The following is a 20082-nucleotide window of genomic DNA, read 5'->3' on the forward strand; positions in this document are numbered from 1 at the left end:
TAAATAGCTGACAGACAGCACAGCCCCACCCACTCTCTGACATCACTGCAGTAGTAAACACCCATTTCTTAAAGCTACTCTCACTACAGATATTTATATACACACCCATTTATAAACACCCATTTCTTAAAGGTACTCGCACATGACACCCTGAAGGCGGTAGTTGTGGCGGGGGGGGGGAGTGGGAGATAATTTATTTTAAGGTGCATAGGGATAACTCTGAGACTGTGGAGAGGCAGAGGCTGGTGGATTCCATTCTCAAGGTGGACTGCTAGTACTTGATCGTCCCGACAACTGCAGTTATTGGCGGACAGAAAGAAGTTGCAAATGGAGTTTGAGTTGTTGACAACGGGTGAGGTAGTGACCCAGCTGCATCGCGCGAGAGGGACTTATTCTGAGTATAGGGAGAATGCCAGTCATCTGTTTGCTCACCAGCTGACATGGCAGGCAGCTTTCCAGGAGATAGTGCCAGTCAGAGACTGGGGTGGCGGGATAGTTGCTGCCCCAGAGATGGTGAATGAGGTGTTTAAGGATTTCTACCATGGGTTGTAGAAGTCAGAATCTCCAGTGGAGGGCTCATCAATGAGACAATTTTTTGATGGTTAATCTTCCTGGAGGTGGAGCAAGAGAGAAGTTGGAGATGCTGATTGGGCTGGAGGAGATCATAAGTTGTATTCGGTTAATGCATCGGGGAAAGCACCAGGACCAGATGGGTTCCCCATTGAATTGTTGGATAGTTGGTCTATGTTCTGCTGGATATGCTTAATAGTACCATTACCATTTCCCGGGGTGTGTTACTGGCCACACAGACGCAGGCGTCGATTTCCTTGATCCTGAAGAAGGACAAGGAACCCATGGAGTGTGTGTCATATTGGCCTATCTCATTGTTAAACGCTGACGCTAAGTTGTTGGCGAAGGTGTTGACAATGAGGTTGGAATCCGGTTGCCAGGGATCATTTCGGAGGAGCTGACTAGATTTGTTAAGAGCCGACAGTTGTCAGCCAATATTAGGAGATTATTAACTGTCGTGTTGTCGCCCTCCTTCGAAATCAAGCCAGAGGTGATTATTTTGATGGATGTGGAGAAGGCGTCTGAGAGGGTTGAGTAGATCCCGGGGTGGTTTGGCTTTGGGCCAAAATTTATTTCATGGATTAAGCTTTTATATAGGGCCCCACCGCGAGTGTATGTACTAATACCCGGAGTTCAGGATATTTTCAACTAAACAGGGTACAAGTCACGGGGCCAGTTGTCTCCGCTGTTGGTTTGCATTAGCAACTGGGCCGCTGGCCATTGCACTGAGGTCATCGACTGGATGGAGGGGGTAGAGCGTGGGGGGAGGGCGCATAGGGTCTCCTTATTTGCGGACAATCTTTTATTATACTTTACAGACCCTCTCTCCAATGTAGGGCAGATAAATGGAGCTGCTCAGGAAGTTTGGCTCCTTTTTGGGATACCAGCTAAATCTGGGTAAGAATGTGTTTTTTTTCCGGTAACACCCCCACCCCTCCCCCCCGCAGTGTTCCAGTATCTCCCGGAGTTTTTTCCTAAGACTTTCATTTGCAGGGTTAACAAATTAATTTCTACTTTTGTCTGGGCGGATAATACTCCGGGATCGTAGGATGTTTTTGCAAAAGGGTAGTCAGCGGGGGAGGTTGGCATCACTCAGTCTCTGGTTCAAAGATCCAGACTCTAGGTTGTGTGCATAAGATCTTTTTTAATACGATGTCAGGGATGTTGTGTGTTCATCTGGAGCCGTGCCCATCGGTGGCCATTTTTGTGCTTATTTTATCAGAACCACAGCAAGTTGTCAGGCAGATTAGGTGCTCAGGCCCATTTCACCAACTTGAACTCACAATTATCCAGCTTAGAAATAAATGAGTATATTATTAGCCCAGCTTCACACTTGCACTTGATTGGCTCAAGACTAGTTTTCATTAAGCACCAGCAAATCACAAATGAATGGATATGGGCAGCACAGAGCTAGGGTCCCGGGTTCAATTCCCAACTTGGGTCACTGTCCGTGCTGAGTCTGCACATTCTCCCGGTGTCTGTGTGGGTTTCCTCTGGGTGCTCTGGTTTCCTCCCACTAGTCCCGAAAGAAGTGCTGTTAGGTAATTTGGACATTCTGAATTCTCCTTCCGTGAACCCAAACAGGCACCGGAATGTGGCGACTAGGGGCTTTTCACAGTAACTTAATAATTAATTATCTTTATTGTCACAAGTCGGCTTACATTAACACTGCAATAAAGTTATGAAAAGCCCCTCGTCGCCTAACACTGTTTCATTGCAGCGTTAATGTAAGCTTACTTGTGACAATGAAGATTATTATTATTATATGCATCATAGAATCATAGCATTTACAGTTCAGAACGAGGCCCTTCGGCCCATTGAGTCTGCACCGGCCCTTAGCAAGAGCACCCTGCCCAAGCCCACAGCTCTATCATACCCTTACACCGCCACCCTATTCCCGTAACCCCACCTAACCATAGCCAATCCACCTAACCTGCACATCTTTCAACTCTGGGAGGAAACCGGAGCACCCGCAAGCACGGGGAGAATGTGCAGACTCCGCACAGACAGTGACCCAAACCGGGAATCGAACCTGGGACCCCGGCAACTGTGCTAACCACTATGCTACCGTGCTGCCCTATCATCCAATTAACAAGTTGCAAATGGCAAAGAAAACTACCATCATGAATCAGAGTTCGAGAATCATTGACAATGGTAAATATGGCAGGAAACTAATGGCAGTTCTCAATGCTTTTTTGAGAACATTGGTTACCATTTGTGTGATCAATAACAATGGGATACACAATGCAAAACTAAATGTAAATAATATTTCAAGATTAAATCTAAATTTGTCTATGTCCTCTTGGAAGTCCATTGAATAAGTCATTTACCCCCAAAGGTCGAGCAGGAGTCTGGTGCTTGCTTCATTCAGCTTCGAAAGGTTAGGTGGGGTTGCTGGGTTACGGGGATAGGGTGGAGGTGTGGGCTTGGGTGGAGTGCTCTTTCAGGGGCCGGTGTAGACTCGATGGGCCGAATGGCCTCCTTCTGTACTGTAAATTCTATGATTCACCTTCAATAGTTTCTGCACTTGTATTAATGACATGTTAAATGTTGCTATTTGTTTAATGTTTACCTACTTCTGAATATGTAAATCAGTGTTACTGCAGCTACATTGTTTTTCTATGTATCTGGAAGTAACAAAAGGCCAAACGATATTATTTAGTACCTTCCTCCAATTGGAATGAAAGCCCTAAATTTAAACATATTCAGTGAGCAGGCTACACTCGCATGCATGCATGTATGAAAACCAAAGATAGATGCGAAATCTCAAATTTTACACTTCTTGAGTCTTGACTTAGAAAAATACAGAATTATTTGACTGTTCGATTGGCATCAAGGTCCCACACCGAAGAGGTTATTGTGGCCAGTTTTTGTCAAAAAATCATTGAAAGAAAATATTATAATTTGTACAATTGTGGTCAAAACAACATTATTTTATACCCCAAATAATAAAATAAACTCAGTAGAAGTTTATTTAGTGCTCTGGCCAACCATTTTGCAGGGTCAAGGGGCTTAGTTACCTTCTGGTGCACTGCCCGAGTGACGATAGCTCATAAATCTTGGTAAACTTTCCAATGTGGCAGTATCACAGCCACATTTGCATCAGTTGTGTACACCAACGCTCTAGCAAGGTAACCATCGAACAGCAATCAAAAATGATAACCTTTGCTAAATTTCTCCATCATGCAGGCACCCAGACTCCAACTATATTGTCCCTAGTGCTGCTGTTTAAGCCAGGACCAGCAAACTTTGCATGGATCAAGAATTAAACCTCGATCCTTTATGATCTTCATGTTCAGCAGCACAATTACCCAATGAGTCACAAGGGAAGTTAGATTTACGGTTTTAAAAACCTACATAAATCACTTGACTTTTAGATAAAAGCAAATTACTGCAGATGCTGGAATCTGAAACAAAATCAGAAAATACTGGACAATCTCAGCAGGTCTGACAGCATCTGTGGAGAGAAAAGGGAGCTAATGCGTCGAGTCTGGATGACTCTTTGTCAAAGTTTTATTACTTGGCTTTCTATAGTAGAGAGCAACAAAATTTGGTTTCATGAATACTCTGAAACAATGTTTTTCAAAAAACAGAAAGATCATAAATTTAGAATCAAAAGTGCGCTCTAAAGTATGTCATATGCTGGGAAACATATAATCACTGTTCATTGTGAAAAAAATTTCCTTGAAGGAAATCAGTGAATGGAAAGTAAGACATATAACAAAACAATTAATTGCAGAAGTCTGGAGAAGCAGTACATGATATATTTTAACAATACGGCCTGCATGGCATCTCCAACATGCCAAAAATAATTTTCCGCTTTATATTTCAAGAAGTAATGGGATTTACTCTGCACCCAATGAGTCACAGGGAATGGAAACTACTGGGTTATGAGGTCAAAAGATTTAATCTGGGAACTTACTTCGTTTTCTCTTCCTCATTCAGATTTTTCCACATCTCTTCAAGTTTCATGCTTACATCTTGCAGATTAGCCCTTGGGTTCTCGGCTAACAGTTTGGGTCGAGTTTCTTGTGTGAAAAGGGCAGAGGGTGACAGAGACTTTCTGACAGTGCGATTGCTGATCAAGTCGTATATTGTGATCTGTCCAATCTTATCTTTCACTACATTAGAAGATTTTTTGTTTGCTTCATTGGTTGGGCTAGTGTCAGCCGGTTTCTGGTGTTTGGCTTCATCACCATTTATTTGCTTTTCGCCTGAAGTGTCTTTAGGTACCAACAGCTTTACAGGTTCAAACATATGTTCAGTAGAATCTTTCATTCCATGCCCCATACTCCAATTATCAGCAGTTAGTTCAGGGGAAACTTTTGCAACTGCGATCTGTTTATTTAATGTCACAGGTGGTAGGGTTGGATTACCAGTCTTTTCTGGACATGTTGCACTGTTAATATCAGGTAGGTTGTTTGCAAGAATTAGGTCATCATCCAGTGAAAATGTCACATCAAATTCTGAGAAATATAATGATGGCTTATTCTCCGAAGGAAGAGGTTTTTCTTGGGAATCAGTTTGAACAATGTTACTGACAAAGCTCTCCTCCTTATCAACTACCACAGCTGATTTGTCATTAGAAAAGTGGATTTTTTTAGAACACCCATTTATTGTGTCGGCAACTTCAGAAATCTCTGGCGCATTTAACAGACCAGGCTGATTTGGCTCACCACTGTGAATAAGTCCAGTTTCTTCCAAACATTCAGAGGATGATTTATCAGTTCCATTTCCAGCAAGTTGTCCATAAACTGAAATTAACACTTTCTCAATCACAAGTAAGATGGCCTCCTAGTGACAGAAGTTTTAAAAAAGCGATTATGTAGAGCAAAAGTTTTAATTTTCCTTCAAGAAAAATGTTCAGAGATATTAATGTAGATTATACTTCGCGTAGTGCCAGAAAACCTGAAATAAAAGTGACTCAAACATCTCTAATGTCACCATGGCCTCGATTGCAAATATGGGCCACTTTTCAGTTACTGTGCAAATCTCACCTGCTGTGACCAAAAACTGAACTTTCTCACCAGAGAAACTGAAAAATCTCACCAGTGGAATTCCCACTCCACTGGCTGCTTCAATGATAAACCTGCACATTCTCAGGCTGAAACTTCCCGTGAGCCAGCCAGAGGCCGATTTAAAACAGAACTACATCTCTAACACTTAGGTTGCATTCGCTTGACTTGTTTTGCTTGCATTGTGGTAGAAGAAGAAATTATTAAAAATGAGAAGCCTGCCTGGTGACGCTTCTGAAAGAGGTGAAGTGCAATTCCTGTAACCCAGAATGGAAAGGGCATGATCTTCACCAGGCATGGAAACTGATGGCAGAATTTGCCAATGCCTGGAGCATCACCTCTGGGCCCTAGATTCAGTGCAGGAAGTGTTTCAGATATTTCACTGGAGTTGCAAGTATGAGTGGTGCTCTTCATTTATTCCTCTCTCTAGAACAGATGGCCACATTTCCACCTCCCTATCCGCCCCCACTCAACAATGCTCTCCCCACTCCTCCACCCAGTCCAACTGCACAGTTGACCACCTTTTATCATTCCCCTTACTTACTAATTTCGCACCAGCTGCTAGCTTGGCCCAGCTAAGAGAACAGAGTGATTTGGAATTCAGGGCCCAGCAATGAGAAACAAATATTTTTGCTTCCTATAAGTAATTGAAAATGGAATAAGAAGCCCGGCCAAGATGTTTCAACACTGCGGATTAAAGCCTGGAGGAGGCGGCTGACAGCCTGTGTTGTGTCCTTTCACATGGCATAAGCACTCTCCAGTTTGGCTTAGAGAGTATGGGAACCCCCTGAGATGTCCAAGTCCAGTCCTTACAATAGAAGTCCATGTTCTCACACTTTCCAGTTTTGGTGCTTCCAAATTTGGTGGATCCAAATTTACATTTCACCTTGGACAGAGAGTCATCCACCCAAGTGGTTTGACTGTTCTTTAATGCAGAATTAGTGCACAGCAATCAAACCATTGCTTCTTATGAAGACCATTGGAGGCAAGACTGTTTCTTCACATAAATAAATGTGGAGCTAGAAGGGCCGGGCTCTATATTTTCCTATGCTTGCCTCCCTCCAGAATGCCTTACCCTGCTCACCTAAACCTTTGGACTGACCGGGGGTATTTTACTGACTGACCAGCTGATTGTGTCTGGCATCTGAGCCAAAAATTCTTGCTCCCCTCCCAACTGGCATACTTCCCCTGGGCTGCAACTGGCAGTTCACCAGCAATATACAAATAAGGTTGCAGGACCAATTTTCCGTAGTCCTGCCTCTGGCCTCTATTGACCAAATTTGTGTGATCCAATCTCTAACCAGTACTTGCAGACTTTAAGATCCCAGCAGGTTAAGGGTAGCATGGTGGTGCAGTGTTTAGCACTGCTGCCTCACGCGCTGAGGACCCGGGTTTGATCCCGGCCCCTGGTCATTTATTGTCCGTGTGGAGTTTGCACATTCTCCCTGTGCCTGCGTAGTCTCACTCTCACAACCCAAAGATGTGCAGAGTAGGTTGACTGGCCACGCTAAATTGCTCCTTAATTTGGAAACATTTATTTTTAAAAAGATCCCAAATGGCAGTATACAATGTACCAAACTAAATGCAATGAAGTGCAAATTTTAGAGTTGGATACATTGTTGCTATTTTTGAGTCGTTATCATTTTTGGGCAGGGGAATATGATAATGCTCAATTTATTGGAAAGTATATTTTACAGGTTCCATTTGAATAATATACATCTTCATTGGTGTATTACTTAAATTATTTTTTAAAAAATAAACAATTTTATTGTATTACTTAAATTATTAATGACAACTGAATAAGAAATATTTTTTTAAAGTGCGCCTCACCTTGTTGTGCAGCATTATTTGGGTTTTGTCTGGTGTTAAATTAACATCTACAACTGAAGCTGGAACCGAGATATTCAAGAAGAAAATTGGATAACGAGTATGTGAAGAATCCTTCTGACATTGAGAACTGTAGTACTGCCGAACTAACTGCAAGATTAAAGCAAAACATTTTTTTTAAAAATCTGTACAGGACGTCCCAAGTAATATTCGAGCTGAGAAAGTTAAAACAGATGTTTAGCAAAAACATTGAAAACCGTCAAAATTAAACAGCTGACTCTTTGTTCACTTTAGCTTGCCTAAAATTTAGTGAAGAACTATTCAAAATCTTATCTTTTCAACATGCTTCATTAAAATATTCCAATAACGTGAACAAAGTCCAGAAATCAAAACTCAGTCTAAATGTTGCCACCCTTGTGCAAATGTAGTTCGGTGTGTTAAAGAACAGTCTGCTTCATCCAAGAGCATTAATGATAATATTACAATACAAAGAACAGACTCTCAGGTTTAAGTACCAGCTTTCTCACCTTGGCAAACAAACTACAATCCACATATTGAAAAGTTGAAGATTAAGCCAGAATGTTAAAATCAATGAGATCACTACAGGATGGATGACAGATTCCATAGCGATTGAAAATGTATAGTGTGCTCACTAAGAATAAAATATTGCAGCAGCTTCTGTTTAAATGTGATATATTTTTAAATAGAAAGGATCCAAAAATGAATCGGGTCATTCAAAAATAACTAGGTATTGACCACCCCATTACCTGTTTTGAACAAAATGTTAAATTTCTTTCAAACACAATGAGAGGTTTATTAAAACGTGTTGCTCATACAATCTAAGATGCAAAAGCCTGCGCAAACACTCTGCTGATGTTACGACACATCACATGATGCTTTACCAGCAGAGATGTATTCTCTGATACATAACACACAGCTATTCAAAAAAAATTTAAAGTTACCATAAAAAATCCTAGCATGCAGGTTCCCGCTTATTATCTAGTCAGTTTATCCTAACACTTGCGTTGGGTCAGATTGGTGCTACAATACTTGTTGCGGAAATATTGATCAAACTCACATCTGACTAAGATTTCAACTGCAGTTGCCTTTAGGGGTAAGTTTAGAAATCACAGCAAATTAATTTGAAGATTGAGAGAAATGAAGCTCCAAGAAACTGCAAGGTGCTTTTATGCCCGTTTGTAATGCAAAACCAATTAATGAAGCTTTTCAATTAGAATCCTAAAACATAATTACTGAAATATCCACAAGCTACATCTTGCTCTGGCAAATGTTGGATGAAGCACAATCACCCATTGATAACTTTGTCAACCAACATTTGCCCCTGTTGCTCATTGTACAAGGTCATGGGACTAATGAAAAGTCTCAATTTGATCCCTAGATTCACCATGTATGCAACTAATAATGCTATACCACAAGCTAAATAAGCCTATTTGCATATTTTTATACTAAGGTGCTAAAAATTCTGAACATAAAGTACACTTATTGCACTCTAGAAAAACAGGTAAACACAAGCATCACTAAAATTTTTAATCTACCTTTAATATTTCCTTGTGATGAACAGGCCTGGAATTAACAGAGATGAAACTTCTGTCAGGGCTGGTGAGACTTGTCGAGGATGGATTAGAACCCGGCTTGGGCAGAAAACCGCTAAGGAAAATCTGTGAACACCGATAAAATACACAAAATTTAACAATTTCAATGTTATCAAGACTATGTTTAGGAGGGCAACATAGTTGGAGTTCCAACTCACTCTACAAAAGTGTAAAAGAACACAGGCTTGGCCCTGTGACTTTCCATGGTGTTTCACCTGAATCAAGTGTATTACCAGGAGACCGAGAAGCAAAAGCTTGGACCATTCCCTGGAGGAAGCAAACAAAAATAACTCAGAGGGTCAACCATCCCAGATCACTCGTGTAAACCTGAGCAGTAAGGTTCAGAGTAGCATGAATGAAGGTCTGAAAATATGTTGTACAAAGAGACTCCACAAAGAAGAATGTCAGAATATTGTATCGGATTGAATTTGTTTCTTGTCACATGTACCAAGGTACAGTGAAAAGTATTGTTCTACGTACAGTCCAGACAGATCATTCCATACATGAAAAAACATAGGGAAAATAGAAATACACAATGTAAATACATAGACAAAGGCATAGAATGAAGCATACTGGAGAGTACTACTCAGTAGAGAAGAGATCAGATCTGTCCATAAGAGGGTCATTTAAGAGTCTGGTAACAAGGGAGAAGAAGCTGTTTTTGAATCTGTTAGCGCATGTTCTCAGACTTTTGCATCTCCTGCCCGATGGAAGAAGTTGGAAGAATGAATAAGCCGGGTGGGAGGCGTCTTTGATTATGCTGTCCGCTTTCCCAAGGCAGGGGGCAGTGTAGACACAGTCAATGGATGGGAAGCGGGTTCGCGTGATGGACTGGGCTGCGTTCATGACTTTCTTGCGGTCTTGGGCCGAGCAGTTGCCACACCAGGCTGTGATGCAGCCAAATAGGATGCTTTCTATGGTGCACCTGTAAAAATTGGTAAGAGTCAGTGTGGACATGCTGAATTTAAGTATAGGTGTTGTTGTGCTTTCTTGGTTGTAGCGTCGACGTGGGTGGACCAGGACAGATTGTTGGTGATGTGCACACCTAAGAATTTGAAGCCGTCAACCACCTCCACCTCGGCCCCATTGGTGCAGACAGGGGTGTGTACGATACTTTGCTTCCTTAAGTCAATGACCATTTCTTTCGTTTTGCTGACATTGAGGGAGAGATTGTTGTCATTACACTACTCCACTAGGTTCTCTGTATCAGCAACTGTTGTCTATCGTATTTGCAAATATATAATTAATAGTGTCACATAATTCAATTTAATAATTACGGTGTTAATTTTCAAGATATTACTACTCGATATATACCATACGTTTTCTCTAATACTAATTCTGTTGCATATTACATGATCTGAAAATGAATAATATATTTATTGTTAAAATCAGTACCACATCTTTCCACCATGTGACTGAATACTGGAATGCATGTAAGGCAAAGGGTGCAGGCAAACATTATTTACTGAGTAAACATTAAGGTCAGCAAGAAAACATCTGTCAGAAGTGATAAATTAGATTTTATGAACCAATGGGTTACAATGTGACCAATTAGGTTTTTTTAAAATAACAGCTGGACATTCATTTTCTGGCCTACAAAACTGCATCTATGCAAAATGACTTCTTTCCCAGCCCCCATTCTTCATTTCCCACTACTCTGGCGTCACATTTTCTTTATGTTGTTCTCCTTCTGTTTTGAAGCACTAAACAAATGTCGCACTTAATTTTGCTGTAACCATAGAAATTCCTTTAAACATAGAGATGACAAATTAAACTATATTGCCTTCTACTTATTTTTATATATAAAACCTGAACAGCACTAAAAGTTCAATCTGCAATTTTGGATGGAAAAAAGGTTGTCCACTTGAGCCCCTGGGAATTTATAAACTTATGTCGGTACCTGGCGAAGCAAAGGACATGTCGAGAAAATGTCAATCCACTGAGTTGGTCCGAGTTGTTGAAATTCCCCCCCCCAAAATCTGGAGCAAATGATCACAGAAAGTAACCAGCTGCAGCTTTGAAGGTTGGGGAGTATTTTTCAAACCTGTTCAACATAATTTTAACAAAAACAAAACCCCAACGTGTGCTAAGATCGTGCTCTGCAGGTTTGAAATGTTGAGTTTTTTTAATGTTGTAAGAATAGACAGTGAGTATAAGAACTTGCATGGCAATTAACTTGGTGGTCAGGGTGTACTCTGTTTCAGGTTGGCCACTGATTCAAGGCTGTTGCAAACATATTTCTCCAATTTCTCTTCCATCTCCCCTTATGCCCCCTTCAGTTAATCTGCTCCCTGAAACTGTTCTCTATTCCATTGAAAGTGTTGACCACTCAGATTCCCTTCTCACCCTCACGTGTGCTGATATAGTAAACTGTTCCCTCTGTCCCATTACTTTTCACCATCACCGCTCTGCTGAAAAAAAACACACTTGACCCATGTCTTCGCAAATATTGGAATGATCCTTTATGCCCCAGAAGGAAAGCTGTGATCTCAGACCCTCACCAAATGCATCAGTCCACAAGCCAATCTTGCTACATGTCATCTGTGGGCAGTGCCTGGCAACATGGATTTTCTGTCCCTTCCCCTCTGCCGCCCCACACCCTACTTGAAATTGGCATAAACCAAGTGGATTTAAACAAGGCCCAGATGTTAAAATCACTAGTTGTCTTTCTGCTATGGTGGGTGGGAAGTCTCCAGTATGATTTCTTGCAAGAAATGCACAGGCAGCTCAATCCAGGTTTATCTATGGGAATCTATATATCACTTTATTAAAATGTTATACCAATGAGCTAATTTCAATATGTATTTAATACTAAGATGGCATGGTGTAGTAGAGATTAACTCGTTAAACTTAATGCAACACGTTTTCTGCAGAGTTCAACGGAGTTGGCATGCCGATTCGTTGTTATCTGAGAAACTGCTTAAGCTCTCAAAATTTAGTACTTCAATGCTCTCCTTAATATTTTTTAAGTTCTGCAGCAAAGAAATTTATTTAGTTTTTCTCTACTTCTAAAACAAAAAAAAATCCTGCAGTGTTGAACTTTATTGAACAAATCCTAGGGGGAAAATTGTATAAATTAATAGTACTAAAGGTCAGAGGGCAATGTCAAAGGTTACATTGTCGGGGCAAGTACTCTTTTTAACTAATTCCAATTTAAATCACTGGAAGCTAAGTTTTATATTTATACATTTTCAAACAGAAGAGGACAGAAAACAATATGAACTAATTGGAATCTACACAACAAATAAATTAGCATTCACAATGAGGACGAATGTATGAATTCTACATTTATTTGAAAAATGTCTCCAACAAATTTAATTAGTGAACAACTGTTTTTCGTTTACGAAAGCTGTTATATTTTCAAACGGACTGGACTGCAGTTGAATTTAAGGTTGCTGAAGATATTTTAAACTAATAAAGACAGAGAACAAAAATAGACATATTTTAACAACACATCACTAAGTTATACACAATATTTATTTTAAAAAGCTGTTACCTATGGAAAGACATTTGGCTCAAACATTGTATGCAAGTAACATGTCAATGTTCATTATTCTATAACCCTTTTCGGAAATAATTATCAAATTAAAAAATGACAGGCTACAATGTTTCCTTAGTTATTTTAGCAATTAGTGAAGCTTCCATGTTACAGTCAGAACACATTTGTCAGTTCCTAATAACCATTTTGCCAAGCTGCCAGGATATAAGTGGACTGCTGTGCAGGTACATGCACATTTGCAGCTGAAGAGCACAAATTCAGGTGGGTGAGCAGTTGAAGCTGTAGTTTCATAAACAACTTTCCAAAACGTCCTCTCATAAAAACTTTTCAGAAACAGCCGCTGCACAATCTCACCAAACAGAAGCAGCTTCCAACACAATGGCTTGACTACTGCAGTCATTGCGACCTTTTGTGGGGCAGCTTGGAGTCATCAATAGTCCGAGAAAGCATAGCGACCTCTACAGGGGATATCGAACCCGGGCGAATAGGCCAACCAACAGCATGTCACCAGAACAAATAGGTCTTTTTTTTTTTAAATTTAGAGTACCCAATTATTTTTTTCCAATTAAGGGGCAATTTTGCATGGCCAATTCACCTACCTTGCACATCTTTGGGTTGTGGGGGCGAAACCCACGCAAATACGGGGAGAATGTGCAACCTCCACACGAACAGTGACCCAGAGCTGGGATCGAACCTGGGACCTCGGCGCAATGCTAACAACTGCATCACCATGCTGCCCCCCCTAGGACTATTAATTAAAAAGAAAGGAAGAGATACTAAATAATTACTGGCCAATCAGCCTTACCTCGGTGCTGGGAAAACTTTGAAAGAAACTCTGTGGGACAGTAAAAGTTGGCATTTAGAAAGTCACTGATTAGTCAAGGACTGTCAGTATGGATTTAAAGGAACCGCATGTCTGCCTAACTTGACTGAATCTTTTGAGAAGGGAAACAAGGAGGGTGGATGAGGATAGCATGTTTTATGCAGCTCACAAGGGTTTTAGCAGGGCTTTTGCTAAGGTCCCATATGATAGGCTGGTCAGATAAGTAAGGAAAAATGACAAATTGGACCAAAATTGGAAGCAACGAGTGATGGCTGTCCAGTGATTTTGTGACAAAAATGCAGCTCCCAGAGGGGCTCAGCAGGGGGTCCCTTGATTTTTGTGGGATATATCAATAATTTCAACTTAAATGGTAGGGGCAATGATTAGGGTGCTTGCAGGTGATATTAAAATAGTCACGCAGTTGATGAGGAAGAAAGATACAGACTGCAGAAAGATCTCAATGGACTGGTTAGGAGGGCAGAAAAGTGTTAATTGGAATCCAATACAGAGAAGTATTGAGGTCATGCATTTAGAAAGGACAAACTAGGCAATGGAATACACAATAAGTGCTCGGGTTCTGAGAAGTGTAGAGGAACAGAGAATAGTGCCTGGGCAGGAAGAGCACTGAAAAATAACACAATAGGGCAGACGGTGTTCCCCAAGGTTCTCCAATGCGTCACTGGAGGCCTTGGTACAGAAGGACGCCAGGAGGCCCTCCAGATAGACATTAACTGTGATGGCTCCCACTGATTTCACAAGACCAGTAGTCTGACCTGATGGCCTGGATGCATTGCTGCAGAAAGATTCAAGTGTGTGAGCGGGAGGTGAAGTCATTGATGTTAAGTCAAGAAGGATGTGATTGCGGGCGGCACGGTGGTGCAGTGGTTAGCCCTGCTGCCTCACGGTGCTGAGGACCCAGGTTCGATCCCGGCCCCGGATCACTGTCCATGTGGAGTTTGCACATTCTCCCCGTGTCTACGTGGGTTTCACCCCCACAACCCAAACATGTGCAGGTTAGGTGGATTGGCCACAATAAATTGCCCTTTAATTGGAAAAAAATAATTGGGTCCTCTAAATTTATTTTTAAAAAAGGATGTGATTGCACGAGAGAGAGTACAGAGAAGATTTATGAAGATATTGCAAGGAATGGAGAATTTTTTGCTGCGCGGAAAGGTTAAGTAGACTGGGGTAATTTTCTTTGTAACAGAGGAGGCTGAAGTGAAATTTAATTGAAGTATCGAAAATTATCAGCCGATTAGGCAGAGTGGATAGGAAGAAGTCATGGCTTTTCGTTGAGAGGCCTCCCAAAGGACAAAATATTTCATTGTCCACAGCCAGCAGCATTTTTGTCTGGGCTGCCAAATCAAAGTCTTCATCTGCTTCCTCTTCAGCCGTCTCCGGCATGTTGGCACCTGTGTTACCTTTCCTCCCTACCCTGGCTAGAGACTACTTGTGTCCGGTGTCTCACCATGTGTAAATCCACCTCCATGTAACCCTGTAAATTATGCGCAGTATGTGATTTGATGGTTGACAGTGTGAGATTGAGTAATATATTTCTTCACCAGTCTCTTTTTCTTTGCCTTGCTACTCTGACACCACTGCCTGACCAGGTGATTGTAAAATCGAATGGAGTAGTGGTAGCAGCCTTCCATCTCGCAAGGCAATGGTTTGCACTGTGGTGGTCAACTCTGTATTTAGCATCACCATGTGTGACTTCATTGTAGTCGTACAGACCTTGTTGCATTTGCTGTAGAGGAAGACAGTAGGCTGAACAGGAGGATGATTTACTGGCCTGTTTTCTTTGGGTCCTCTTGTCGACCAGCTGAACGTCCCGTTCCTGTTTGCCTCTTCCAGTGCCCTTTCAGTCAGCCTCCAGAGGCCATGGTTGCCAACAATCATCTCTCCCAATTGTCAATGTTAATATCCATCATCTTTATATCTAGATTGAAGATGTCCTTGTAGGAGAGGTATGAACACCCAAGGAGGTTGTGACCCAGTGGCCAATTTGTCATACAGATGGTCTTTGGGTACATGACCCTCATTCATCTGTTGAATGTGGCCAAGCCAGTGCAGACATCGTTGTTTTATATGCTGATGGAATCAACATTCTCCAGAACCTCTGAATTGGTGAACCTGTTCTGCAAATACATGCCGAGGATACATCTGAAACAGCGAAGGTGGAAACTGTTCAGCTTTTTATCATGCCTCACATATGTTGTTCAGGTCTCACCACTGTAGAGAAGTGTGCCGAGGACGCAGGCTTGATTGACTCTCCTTTTGGTGTTTTCAGTCAGGTTGTTGTTGTTCCACATTCTCTTATATGGAGAATGGGATAGTCCCACACTTGCTTGGCACTGGGCTTTGTGAAGGGCTTTGAAACTTGCCTTTCCAGCTTGGAAGTTATGGCCAACCACCTGTATTTATGTAGCACCTTTAAACATAATAAAATTCCCCAAAGCATATCAGAATTGTTACAAAGCTAAATTTCACCGAGGCAGCAGAAAGCATGGCTCCAATGGTGGAGTAATTAAAAATCAGGCATGCTTGGAGGTCAGAGTTCGAGTGAAAATATCTCATAGGGTTGTAGGGCTGGAGATAACAAAGAAAGGAGGGACATGGCTCTGGAGGGATTTGAAAACAAGGAGGAACATTAAAAAATCAAGGCACTACTTGATAGAAAGTCAATAAAGGTCAACGAGGACAGTGATGATAGGTGAACAGGACTTAGTACAAGTAAGGACACAGGGAGAATTTTGAATGACTTAAGGTTTATGGACAGTAGAACATAGCAGTTGGCTCAAGAATGTGTTAGATTAGTCAAGTCTGGAAGTAAAAATACATGGTTGCAGTAGATGAGCTGAAACTTGGGTGCCTTGCAGATGTTAGAGGCCTTAGTGCTGGTATGATCAGGATCAACCAAGGATCAAATATAACACTTGAACAGTGTGGTTTAGCCACAGACAGTTGCCAGGAAGAATGATGACAATGATAGCTCGGGAACAGCCTTTGTAATGGGGATCAAAAGTAATAGTTGAAGGTTTTACCAATATTTAATTGAAGTAAATTTCTGCCCATCCAACTCTGGATGTTGGATAAACGTTTCCGGACCCAACCGTGCATCATCATTCGCACACCGACTCTCACGGCCACATTGACAACATTTCTTCCACACAGTTTCCTGTTTGGACTCTATTCCATTCTCCCAGTTTACCCATCATAACTTTTCTGATGATGCCACATTCCACATGTCCTCCTTAATCCTCAACCAAAAATTCCTCCCTGCCATAATTTATAGGACTTTCAAACATGCCTACTCAATCTCCCACACTTCTATTCTCATCCCTTCTCCTCCCTCTGTAATCATAACAGGGTTCACCTTGTCCTCACCTTTCATTCCACCAACCTCTGTATTCAACAAATCATCCCCCGCCATTTCCATCACTTCCAGTGTGATATCCACTGCCATCACATTCGCCTCTCCACTTTCAGTATCCTGACAGGATTGTCCCCTCTGTAACATCCGGGTTCATTCCTTCATCACCTCCAACATTCTTCCCCTTCACATGGCAGCTTCCCATGCAAGGACAGGAGATGGAACATCTGTCCTTTTGCTTCCTCCTACCTGACCATCCAATGCCCCAAATACACCTCCCAGGTGAAGCAGCAATTTACTTATACTCCTTTCAATATAAGTATAAAATGAAATTGCAAAGAGTCAAACTCACATGACATTAAATTCCGGTTATACATAAGAACATAAGAACTAGGAGCAGGAGTAGGCCATCTGGCCCCTCGAGCCTGCTCCGCCATTCAATTAGATCATGGCTGATCTTTTGTGGACTCAGCTCCACTTTCCGGCCCGAACACCATAACCCTTAATCCGTTTATTCTTCAAAAAACTATCTATCTTTACCATAAAAACATGTAATGAAGGAGCCTCAACTGCTTCACTGGGCAAGGAATTCCATAGATTCACAACCCTTTGGGTGAAGAAGTTCCTCCTAAACTCAGTCCTAAATCTACTTCCCCTTATTTTGAGGCTATGTCCCCTAGTTCTGCTGTCACTCGCCAGTGGAAACAACCTGCCCGCATCTATCCTATCTATTCCCTTCATAATTTTAAATGTTTCTATAAGATCCCCCCACATCCTTCTAAATTCCAACGAGTACAGTCCCAGTCTACTCAACCTCTCCTCATAATCCAACCCCTTCAGCTCTGGGATTAACCTAGTGAATCTCCTCTGCACACCCTCCAGCGCCAGTACGTCCTTTCTCAAGTAAGGAGACCAAAACTGAACACAATACTCCAGGTGTGGCCGCACTAACACCTTATACAATTGCAACATAACCTCCCTAGTCTTAAACTCCATCCCTCTAGCAATGAAGGACAAAATTCCATTTGCCTTCTTAATCACCTGTTGCACTTGTAAACCAACCTTCTGTGACTCATGCACTAGCACACCCAAGTCTCTCTGAACAGCGGCATGCTTTAATATTTTATCGTTTAAATAATAATCCCGTTTGCTACCAAAATGGATAACCTCACATTTGTCAACATTGTATTCCATCTGCCAGACCCTAGCCCATTCACTTAACCTATCCAAATCCCTCTGCAGACTTCCAGTATCCTCTGCACTTTTCGCTTTACCACTCATCTTAGTGTCATCTGCAAACTTGGACATATTGCCCTTGGTCCCCAACTCCAAATCATCTATGTAAATTGTGAACAATTGTGGGCCCAACACGGATCCCTGAGGGACACCACTAGCTACTGATTGCCAACCAGAGAAACACCCATTTATCCCAACTCTTTGCTTTCTATTAATTAACCAATCCTCTATCCATGCTACTACTTTACCCTTAATGCCATGCATCTTTATCTTCTGCAGCAACCTTTTGTGTGGCACCTTGTCAAAGGCTTTCTGGAAATCCAGATATACCACATCCATCGGCTCCCCGTTATCTACTGCACTGGTAATGTCCTCAAAAAATTCCACTAAATTAGTTAGGCATGACCTGCCCTTTACGAACCCATGCTGCGTCTGCCCAATGGGACAATTTCTATCCAGATGCCTCGCAATTCCTTCCTTGATGATAGATTCCAGCATCTTCCCTGCTACCGAAGTTAAGCTCACTGGCCTATAATTTCCTGCTTTCTGCCTACCTCCTTTTTTTAACAGTGGTGTCACGTTTGCTAATTTCCAATCCACCGGGACCACCCCAGAGTCTAGTGAATTTCGGTAAATTATCACTAGTGCATCTGCAATTTCCCTAGCCATCTCTTTTAGCACTCTGGGATGCATTCCATCAGGGCCAGGAGACTTGTCTACCTTTAGCCCCATTAGCTTGCCCATCACTCCCTCCTTAGTGATAACAATCCTCTCAAGGTCCTCACCTGTCATAGCCTCATTTCTATCAGTCGCTGGCATGTTATTTGTGTCTTCCACTGTGAAGACCAACCCAAAAAACCTGTTCAGTTCCTCAGCCATTTCCTCATTTTCCATTATTAAAACTCCCTTCTCATCCTCTAAAGGACCAATATTTACCTTAGCCACTCTTTTTTGTCTTATATATTTGTAAAAACTTTTACTGTCTGTTTTTATATTCTGAGCAAGTTTACTCTCATACTCTATCTTACTCTTCTTTATAGCTTTTTTAGTAGCTTTCTGTTGCCCCCTAAAGATTTCCCAGTCCTCTAATCTCCCAACAATCTTTGCCACTTTATATGCTTTTTCCTTCAATTTGATACTCTCCCTTATTTCCTTAGATATCCACGGTCGATTTTCCCTCTTTCTTCCGTCCTTCCTTTTTGTTGGTATAAATCTTTGCTGAGCACTGTGAAAAATCGCTTGGAAGGTTCTCCACTGTTCCTCAACTGTTCCACCATAAAGTCTTAGCTCCCAGTCTACCTTAGCTAGTTCTTCTCTCATCCCCTTGTAATCTCCTTTGTTTAAACACAAAACACTAGAATTTGATTTTACTTTCTCACCCTCCATCTGTATTTTAAATTCCACCATATTGTGATCGCTCCTTCCGAGAGGATCCCTAACTATGAGATCATGAATAAATCCTGTCTCATTACACAGGACAAGATCTAGGACCGCTTGTTCCCTCGTAGGTTCCATTACATACTGTTCTAGGAAACTATCGCGGATACATAACTAGTGTTATGTCGAAGTTGTCAACCATTCCCCCCGGCAGAACAGCAAATGCCATAGAACAATGCCCATGATAAGTTGAAATTCTGCACTGGTAACTTTGGATTTGCTGAATTGTCATATGGCCAGAGCGGCATGGTAGCAGAGTGGTAAGCACCGTTGCTTCACAGCTCCAGGGTCCCAGGTTCGATTCCTGGCTTGGGTCACTGTCTGTGTGGAGTCTGCACGTTCTCCCTGTGTCTGCATGGGTTTCATCTGGGAGCTCCGGTTTCCTCCCACAAGTCCCGAGAGAAGTGTTATTAGATAATTTGGACATTCTGAATTCTCCCTCTATGTACCCGAACAGGTGCTGGAATATGGCGACAAGGGGCTTTTCACAGTAACTTCATTGCAATGTAAGCCTATTTGTAACAATAAAGATTATTATATTGTTACAAAGCTACACAACACAAGACTGCAAAATTATGGAGTGCTGGGCTAGCCATTGTTTGACATTGAGATCTCTGTGAAGGATGTGCAAAATCTGCAAGAATGGCTAAGCTGGTGCGACTATTAAAAGTGGTGTCGATCAGAGAGAA

The 20082-nt window shown here is 41.7% G+C and overlaps 1 protein-coding gene across 6 annotated transcripts in view; it reads right to left on the reverse strand.

Moving 5' to 3' along the window:
• Window positions 1-20082, reverse strand: part of pms1 (PMS1 homolog 1, mismatch repair system component) — a 174339-nt gene that overhangs the window by 93418 nt on the left and 60839 nt on the right. For all 6 annotated transcript variants that reach the window (XR_005459750.1, XR_005459749.1, XR_005459748.1 and 3 more), the window contains 3 exons: window positions 8969-9091; window positions 7416-7562; window positions 4493-5364 (listed from right to left, as the gene is read on the reverse strand). Coding sequence is in view for 2 of the 6 variants with exons in the window: in XM_038789157.1 (XP_038645085.1) it covers window positions 4493-5364; window positions 7416-7562; window positions 8969-9091 (1142 nt within the window). In the remaining 4 variants the exon portion in view is untranslated. The remainder of the gene's footprint in view (window positions 1-4492; window positions 5365-7415; window positions 7563-8968; window positions 9092-20082) is intronic.

Source organism: Scyliorhinus canicula, chromosome 2 (genome assembly GCF_902713615.1).
Source record: "Scyliorhinus canicula chromosome 2, sScyCan1.1, whole genome shotgun sequence".
Classification (NCBI taxonomy): domain Eukaryota; kingdom Metazoa; phylum Chordata; class Chondrichthyes; order Carcharhiniformes; family Scyliorhinidae; genus Scyliorhinus; species Scyliorhinus canicula.